Genomic DNA, 9,344 nt, shown 5'->3' on the forward strand with positions numbered 1-9,344 from the left:
AACGGCAACTCTTTATTTTTCGTGATATTGTTCACATTTCTGATCCCTATTTTGTATAACTCATTTTGAAAAGAAAGAAAACTCTATCAATAATTATTTACAGAAACAATATTGAAGAACACATTAAAAACTTTTATTTTTCTTAGCTACTCCCTCCATTTCATTTTAAAATTCAGATACTAAAATCCAGTATTTAATAAGAGTAATATTTGCAAATATTGAAATCCAACAAGTTGAAATATAAATGAGTTGCAAGTAATTCTTCAAATAACTTTTTTTTTCCTTGGGTAATTAATTAGGTAAAAAATAAGGGAACTCAAGGGGCAAAAAGTTCTAGGAAAACAAAAATAATGTATCCTTCTCCGTCTCTTCACATTATTAATCTTTAGTAATTCATAGTTTAATCAAAGCACTCTCGAATTCACTCATATTATTATTAATCTTGATATACATTTTTTTTCAAAAAATAAAATAAAAATGTACACGCTAATTATTATGTGGAATTGGGGGGCTTCATGTTCTAGTTTGTGAACTATTCCTCATTTATATTTGGTAAATACTTATTCATTGCATCAAACGTTTACACCTAATTATTAAAATTAACCTTAAGAGTTAAAAATTAGATTGATATTGCGAAAAAGTAGTAGAAGTAATTAATTCTACAATCCATCTTTACTAGTAGGCTTTTTTATTCGAAATATATTTTTTCAATTCTTGTTCACTCTTTCCTTTTTACTTTTCCATTTAATGACTCTATTTGGGATCAACTAAATCAAATTTCGTATCATAAAGTCTTATATCAAGGGGTAAACCTTCTCTAATAAAAGTAACTTCACATCTAGTACCAGAAGATACCATATTGAGGGATAGTGCTTTAGTAAAAATAATTTTACATTTAATAAAATTTAAGACCTCGAATTAAAGAAGAATAATACTTCCACCAAGCTTCTTGTGATTTTCATTCTTTCAGAAATTGGCAAAGAGCTACCATGGGAGCTCAGAGAAGGTGATAGGCCGGCCAAAGGGTTAATATACAAGGCACGCGAGCATGCCTTTCATGAAAATCGATCCAATGTATAAAGTAAGTAGCTAAAGTGTCTCCCCTATCCTTTAAAGCCATAAAGCTTTCCGGATTCTTCCTTTCCCCCAGGAGCCAGTCCCACTAGTGTAGCTGTTTCTTTGCCAAAGTGCTTTACTTCGTCTTTTTTTTCTTTTAGAAGAAAGAGAACAAATGAGAGTGCTAAATCCGTATGATCTTTCATACTATATTTTGTTTGCTTCCTTCTTTAATATTGACATAATACATAAGACTTTAAATTTGGGTTCAAAGTTTAAGTTGGACCTTGAACTTTCATAGTGCACAAGTAGACACTTTAACTATCACACGCTTAAACAAAAAAAAAAAACTCAAGTCCTACCTGGCAAAACGTGTGTAAGGCACTCAATTCGGAGGCACGCATCCGAAGTAAAATTCGAAGCCAACAACAGTAAAAAAAAATGTTGAATTGACACTTTTGCCCTTAATGAATCCCTTTTATATATATCCTTTATTTATTCAAATCAAAATCCCATTTCTTCCTCTTCTTTCTAATTTTATACTCAAGTTTTTTTTGCTCTTTTTTTCCCACCATTTCCGATCATTTTAAATGGAAATAGCTTCTAATTTTTCTTCTCATTGTGGAAAAAGAGTTATAATGAAGATGACCCATATGACCAAAGCTATAAAAAGGAACGAATTTACAGTCGTGGTCTCAAAAAGATTCTGCAATCTATCAATAATAAACTTTCAAAAGGAAAAAATTAATTATAACCGGACTAAATTGATGAAGAAGAAAAGGCAAACATCCAAAAATATCAATTGAAAGCACAAATCTTGAACTGTTTTCTTTGATTTGCGAAGAAATTATAGTTAGGGTTTGCAATTTTGAGAAAATAGTGAGTGAAAATGTGAAAATATTTCTAAGTCTTTCACCCTAACCTTACCCTTGTATATAATTCTATTTTATTTTTAAATTTTAAAATCTATGTGTAAATTAGTTGGCAGCCACTGAATGACTAATAAATTCACGTCAAAGCGTTTGCCTTACACGCGTTTAGGCTGCAGGTGTCGAATGTTTTTTTGTTTAAGCATGGGATAGTTAAAGTGTCTACTTGTGCACTATGAAAGTTCAAGGTCCAACTTAAAATTTGAAGTCAAGTTTAAAGTCTTATTTATGTATTATGCCTTTAATATTTCATTCGTCTCAATTTGTGTGACATTTTTCAAATTTTGAAATTTAAATTTTATTGTAATTTTTCATATATCTTTTGAATATATTAAATTATTAATTATTGTGAATGGTAATATTTATTTGTTTTGGATTACTATAGGCAACCAATATTTACAAGTAAAGAGCACTCATAGGAATCATAACCAAAGTGTTAGTCATCCCCGAGCCTCAGGAACAGTTAAAACAGCTAGTTACAAATTTTATGAATTATACTACTACACTTCGTTCTATTCTTTGTATAATCTCCTTCTTAATCTGTGTAACAACATTTATTTCCTTGAATTTCTTGTTTTTCATGTGTGGTAGATCTTTGCCCCCAAAATTGTTGTTGCCAGTTCTTTTCTAAATTGTCGCCAATGTCTTTCTTAAACATGGCATCACCTGCTTCCTCTGAGCTCTGCATTCTGACCATCTCCCCAGCTCTTCTTGTACTATCATTTACTGGGATAAGAAGTTTGTTCATTCTCTCCTTTGTCAATATATCTTAATTTACCAGCGGAGTATGAATTTGTGTCTAGGTAGTAGAGTAGAGCTCCATACCAGATCAGCTTCCTTTACTCACTCCAAGGGGTTGAGATAGCTTCTACTTACTGAATATGTGTCATTCTCAATTAAACAGTACGTTTCATCTCTATACCAATCAATTATGCTTCGTTTGATTGAGTTCAATTTCCTCCAGTACCAGCTACAATCTGCTGGAGGGACATGAGTCCATATATCATATAAATACCATGTACCCATTTAATCCAAAGAATATCATCTTTGCAAGCAAGTTGCCAAACCAGCTTCCCCACAACTGTCATGTTCTACATTTTACAACTCTTGACATTAAGTCCTCCATTCATATTTTAGTGTACATATCGATCTACACTTCTTATCAACCTCTGTCAGTATATTTGGTGGTAGAATAAAAATTATAGATAGAAGTGATTTCTAGTATTGTTTATATAATTTTCAAAAAAATTATATCCAAATTAAATTATTTGACTTTTAAAATTAAAATTCTGCTACATAAATTAAGATAAGAAAATAAGTATTATTTATTTTCTATTTTAATTTACATGGCACAATTATAATTTTAACAAAAAAAAAAATTACTCTAAAAATATGTGTAGTACTTCAACAACAAAAAGTAGGATGCTCAGCATACGCACTCCAAGAAAATCCGTTAAATTGGAACTGGAAGAACATGGCTTCTTCCGATCAGCATCAATCGCCGGAAACCACCAATCTCCGACTACTTCTCATCCATCGCTATCCGAGATTTGCAAACTCCTTCTTGTCCAAACTCCAAACCCGGTACCGGGTTCTCGACCCGCTTGACGAATCCGACCTATCATTTCTACCTCTTTCTGGCTTGGTTCAGGTCATGTTCTGTATGGGTCCTACTCCGGTCAGCTCGGAGACCCTGGATAAGTACCCTAACTTGGAGTGCATCGTGGGTACTAGCGCCGGCTTTGACCATTTTGACCTCGATGAGTGTCGCCGCCGTGGCATCCGCGTCACCGGCGCCGGAGATTCGTTCTCGGATAATGTCGCTGACTTTGCCATCGGCCTATTGATTGACGTCCTCCGTCGTGTCTCTGCTGCTGACCGGTTTGTTCGTGCTGGCTCTTGGCCTGTTAAAGGAGAATTCCCCCTCGGTTCTAAGGTCAATTTTGTTCTAAAACATGCTCATCATCACTAGATTCAGTTTATTTTTTATGCACCTCGTTACGTTCACTTTTACTTGTCTGGTTTCACTTCACCGTTCAGTAGAGTCAATTCAATTTGACTGATCTTTGGATTTAAACTAATTTAGTTTTTTTATAAATTATAATTCTTAATATGTTGGTTAAAAGTCTATGCAATTTGACTCTGAAGAAGTGAAATGTGACAAGTAAAAGTAAATGGATGGAGTATGTATCATAAATAGTTTCTTGATTTGTAATGATGAAGATTGGAACTTTCCAAAAGAAGAAACTTGGAACAATTGAACTGTGTGTCATTCTCTTATAAAAAGATTAGGCACATTGAATAGCTAAAGAAAGAATATATTTGCAAAATGTCAATTATTCTATGTATGCTTTAAAATGTTTCCCCTATCATTTGCAATGTTTTCATTATTTATGTTTTCTTCTTTTAAATCTACTTTGCTATTGAGCTGAGGGTTTTTCGAAAACAAACTATCTACCTCCACGGGGTAAGAGTAAGGTCTTTGTATACTCTACTTTCCCCAAACTCTACCTCTAGGATTTCACTGGGTATGTTTTGCTTCACTTTGCCCACTTCTTAATTTAGCAAGTTGTTTTTTCCTCAGTGAATTGTTGGCACCAATCTTAAATTTTTTCTCCACCAATTATAGTTAAAAGTGGTTTAGGAAGAGTCCATACAAAGAGTAAATACAGAGGGGACAAAAATTATTTCTGGTAATGCACTGTAGTAATGAGCACTATTTATATCATGGGTTGTGGTGTAGTGGTGGGACTGCTTCACCCTTAACGAGAGGTCTCGGGTTCGACCCTTGGGTATGGAAAAAATCTTGTTGCGAGCGTCACCCCTGAATGGGCCCTGCAGTGCGCAATCCGGATTTAATTGGGGCTCCATGGTCTCTGGACACCTGGTGGAAAACCAAAAAAAATTGAGCACTTTTTTGTTAGAATTTATTTCGATAGCCCAAATACAAATATAATTATTTGCATTCTGATTTTCATAATGTCTTAATTCAGATTAGCTTTATTCAAAAAAAATGTCAAACATAAATGAGGAAGGGTGGGGGGTTAGCGGGACAGGGCAACATTTTGGGACAATGCACAATGGGGCAGGGCGGATTGAAATCTTAGCGGGTCAAGGCTTGCCTTAGCCCGCCCCAATGGCCAATCTCAAGTAGCTGCAGAATGAGGAGTACATATATAAGAAGTTTAGTTCAACTTTAAAACAATTGAGTTCAATAAGATATTGTAAACTTTTAAGTAGAAAAAAGACATTCTTGTATATGGTTTCTGTGTCATTTTACCAAAGTGCTGCTTAAGCTAGTAAAGGAGTTGTGGGAACTGTCACGATGACATTGTACTTAACATGTTTTTTTTACACAGGTTAGTGGAAAACGAGTGGGCATTGTAGGTTTAGGTAGCATTGGTTCAAGGGTCGGTAAGAGACTTGAGGCCTTTGGCTGCAGCATTGCATACACCTCAAAGAGGATGAAGCCTAATGTTTCGTTTCGTTTCCATTCTAATATTCATGATCTTGCAATCAACAGTGATGTTCTGATTCTTTGTTGTGCTTTAACAAAAGAAACACACCACATAGTTGGCAAAGAAGTGCTGACTGCCCTTGGGAAGGAAGGTATTGTCATAAATGTTGGACGAGGGGCACTAATTGATGAGAAGGAATTGGTTCAGCTTCTGAAGAGAGGTGAGATTGGCGGTGCTGGTCTTGATGTTTATGAAAATGAACCTCATGTGCCACAAGAATTGTTTGGGTTGGATAACGTGGTGCTGTCTCCACATGTTGCTGTTATAACTCCAGAGTCTTTTGAAGCACTTGAAGAACTATTCACTTACAACTTAGAAGCTTTCTTTTTAAATAAACCCTTGCGGGCACAAATTGAATATGAAGGATGAATTTTTTTTCTCAACATGTAACTATACATTTGCTTTTGCTGCTGTGATCAACTTCATTAAGTTTCTGCACCAAGTCGAGCACCATTTTACTCTCCAATGAAGAATATTGAACATGACAAGATATGATGTGTGTTTTGTTTTATTGATGAAAGCATCCACGGGATGTTGTGTTGCTCTTATACAAAGAACATAATATTGCTTGATTGCTTGAAATTTTGTGGATATGCTTATTAAAGAAAGATATAGCAGAGGACACAAAATCAACAAAAATAAACCATCAGAACATGACAACTAGAGAAACTATTTAGACTCTTCAGCAGGAACATCCTTGAGGACTTTATGCTCAGCAACAACATCCTGATCATCTTTCTTGAAGACTTTGTGCTCAGCAACAACATCCTTTTCATCCTCCTTGAGGACTTTGTGCTCAGCAACAATATCCCGATCATCCTTTTTGGAGGCTTTCTGTTCAGCAGCAGAATCCTGATCGTCCTCCTTGAGGACTTTGTGCTCAGCAACAATATCCCAATAATCCTTCTTGAGTACTTTGTGTTCAGCAGCAGCATCGTGATGATCCTTCTTGAAGAGTTTTTGTGCCATATGCTGTGCGAAGGTGCGAGGTGGGAATCGAGGTGGCTCAGCCTCGGTGACAGTCTCAGATAGGGGCTTAAGGATGATCTTCTCCTTTGGAGGCTCACAGAAAATTGCCCATGAAATCCTTACTTTTTCCTTGTTCACAACCCCTCTGTGAAGAATGCTCTTGTACTTTCCGTTGCTTAGGATTTCAATGGTATCCCCAATGTGCATGATTATGGAATTGGGCACACACTTTGCAGTTACCCACTTTCCTTCATAGAAGAGTTGCAAGCCAGGCACCATATTGTGGAGGATGAAAGTCAGTGCACTCACATCAGTATGAGCTTCGACACCAAGTGCTAGTTCTGGTTGGGGGCATTTGGGGTAGTAGTTAATCTTCATTTGAAGCAGCAAGTCTTCCATGCCTCCGACTTCCTTCTCTAGTCTTCCTTCTCCCAATCCCAACCCAATCGAAAGCACTGCAAAAATCTTTGTTGCTAGGTTTCTTATCTGCTTGGCATATTCACTTGTTGCTGGACTGCAAATCAGAAATGTTTAGCGGTTAGTGAAGTGGTAAAAGTTGGGGAGTCTTAGTAGCTCAGTTGGTTGGCTACCTTCACCTTCACCTTGTTGGTGAGGGTTCGATTCCCCACCTTGGAGGGCCATGAGTTGAAATTCCAGGTGGAAAAAGTTATTTGGTACCTATGCTTCTGGAGTTAGTAGGCTATCGGTGGATTAGTCGAGGCAACGTGCAAGCAAGCCCGGACACCACCCTTGTCATAAAAGAGAAGATTGAAAACTCTGCAATCATGAAATTATGTCAAGAAGCTTACATGTAGTCAGCAGGGGTTTTAGGCCAGATGACCAAGTTGCGCTTGTCCTCGGGGAAAACACAATGGAAGAAGTAATCCTCCCACTCAAGTTGACCACAAGCACTATTTGCTAGCTTGCTTCCATAGCCTTGGACATTGCCAGAAGCTTGATCATTGGCATACTTCTCCTTCTCTTCAACAGGTAGATCAAAGAAGGTACCTCCAGCAACCTTGACACGATCAATTAGCTCATCCGATATGCCATGGTTAACGAGGTGCATGACACCCCATTCCATGGCTGCTTTTTTCAGCTCTTGATGGCATTTTTCACGAATTTCCTTGTCCTCTGAATCGATTTCTTTCAGATTAATCGTCGGTACTTGAGGTCCTTCATCTTTCTTCTCTTCCTCAAAGATATTCCCTATTCCATTTAACTCTTCTTGTGGCCTCACATACTCTTTAGGAATGGCCTGAATTCCACTTTTAGCCAAGGTTTCAACTCTTGAAGGAGTTGAAACCACTTCACTCACCATCTCCGTAAGGCAAAGTACTTATTTAGAGGTAGACTGAATACCAATCCAATCTCGAAAAATAAAGAGAAGTACAAGCAATAAGAATAAAAATTAATTCCCTCACTTGCTTTTTTTTCTTTCTTCCCCTTTATTGATGATCTAGTTGAGGTTTATATTGTGGATGCCAAAATAGGTAGGTTCTCTTATTTTGAATGGAAGATAAAGCTTAAACTTTCAACAACCATGCATGCACGTGACTCATAGCTAACCTTTTTTTGGTTATATTATGTTACGGTTTTCAGTTTTTAGTTTTACCTAAAAATAGGAATGGTGGTTGGCACACAATTTTATGATGTTATATGTGGGAACAAATGACTGGTGGCTGGGAACTGGAGCTCCATATTTTAATTTCTCCCCTATGCTGTTTTCCATTTACCTACCCACTTGTTTTAGTTTGGTTATATTCCTTAAAAAAGATAATTAATTAACCATCTTAATCATAAGAGTTTTTGTCTAAACTGTCTTTTGTCTGTTCTTAGACATCTCATTTAATAGACAATCCACTAATTGTGGAATTGTAAAGGTGAATTTGGGTCCTCGGAGCGTGTGGATGAGTGATCAATGAAGTAAGTTAGAAATCACGAGAATTTAGATTTAAACTTCAGTACAGACAAAAACACTAAATAATTTATCGATTTCAAGTTTTTAAAATTATTCAATATTTGTAATAGTAGAGGCAGCATGTATCTCACAGAAATTTCCCACATTTTTTGTGTGTGTAAGTTTCATGTTCAAAAGAGGAATACTTGTTATACATCACGGGAAAGGCACTTTGAAAGACAAATAAACATATTGAGCAAAAAATTAGGATCTAAATGCTCTTCAATAAATGATGTTCACCAAAATTATAGGCCTCTGTGTTAGTTTCTAGGGAAGAGTTTTAACTTTGGTGCACTGTAAGTGTACAAGATTTTCTACACCATCAGGTAACTTAAAAGATAATTATCATAATTTTTTCAAGTAATATTTTCACCTTTTAAAGACAATTATAATTATAAGTCGAAAAACATTAAAAGTAATTTGAATTCTAATTACACTGTAATCCAAATTTCTTCCTTATTGTCATGACAGCGACGAAGCACAGTGTTGCAGTTCTTCTCTTTTTTGTTTTCATTCCTTCTGTTTTTCTTAAATTATTCCGTTCTTCTTCCATTTTTTAGTTTCAAAAGACCTTAATTCATGAGATTCACATTTATAATAATTATAATATTATTTTCTTTTTAATAGCTTTCAGGTTCGAATCACGAGTATCGATTTTTTTTGAATAGCGAGCTCTTCCACATGAATGAGGTCATTTGTAATGCGAATCAATATTAATCAAATTCTAATAAAGGTATCGGACATCAGACGAAAAAAGCGCTTCCACACGAATGGAGCCATTTGCAATGCGAATCAATATTAATCAAATTCTAATAAAGGTATCAGATATCGGATGAAAAAAATTAAAAAAAATTCTAGAACCTAAAAACTATGATCGGTAATCATTGGAGGGGGGTTTGAACTGAAAACTAA

At 35.7% G+C, this 9,344-nt stretch overlaps 2 protein-coding genes across 2 annotated transcripts; one reads left to right on the forward strand and one right to left on the reverse strand.

Moving 5' to 3' along the window:
- The first annotated feature begins 3,393 nt into the window (after positions 1-3,393).
- On the forward strand, positions 3,394-5,969 carry LOC129889953 (glyoxylate/hydroxypyruvate reductase HPR3-like). Its single transcript, XM_055965435.1, has 2 exons — positions 3,394-3,921; positions 5,345-5,969. Exons 1-2 carry the CDS (start codon positions 3,460-3,462, stop codon positions 5,870-5,872), a joined length of 990 nt encoding a protein of 329 aa, XP_055821410.1. The 5' UTR covers positions 3,394-3,459; the 3' UTR covers positions 5,873-5,969.
- A 9-nt stretch (positions 5,970-5,978) lies between these two features.
- Positions 5,979-7,998, reverse strand: LOC129889951 (leucoanthocyanidin dioxygenase). The gene is made up of 2 exons (XM_055965434.1): positions 7,282-7,998; positions 5,979-6,986 (listed from the first exon to the last, which is right to left on the reverse strand). Exons 1-2 carry the CDS (start codon positions 7,791-7,793, stop codon positions 6,173-6,175), a joined length of 1,326 nt encoding a protein of 441 aa, XP_055821409.1. The 5' UTR covers positions 7,794-7,998; the 3' UTR covers positions 5,979-6,172.
- Positions 7,999-9,344: the final 1,346 nt, after the last annotated feature.

This window comes from Solanum dulcamara, chromosome 5 (genome assembly GCF_947179165.1).
Source record: "Solanum dulcamara chromosome 5, daSolDulc1.2, whole genome shotgun sequence".
Taxonomy (NCBI): domain Eukaryota; kingdom Viridiplantae; phylum Streptophyta; class Magnoliopsida; order Solanales; family Solanaceae; genus Solanum; species Solanum dulcamara.

Coding starts and splice junctions, on each gene's coding strand:
- LOC129889953 (XM_055965435.1), top strand. CDS start 3,460: ATGGCTTCTTCCGATCAGCATCAATCGCCGGAAACCACCAATCTCCGA. Junction 3,922..5,344: donor AATTCCCCCTCGGTTCTAAG/GTCAATTTTGTT, acceptor TTTTTTACACAG/GTTAGTGGAAAACGAGTGGG.
- LOC129889951 (XM_055965434.1), bottom strand. CDS start 7,793: ATGGTGAGTGAAGTGGTTTCAACTCCTTCAAGAGTTGAAACCTTGGCT. Junction 6,987..7,281: donor AAAACCCCTGCTGACTACAT/GTAAGCTTCTTG, acceptor TCTGATTTGCAG/TCCAGCAACAAGTGAATATG.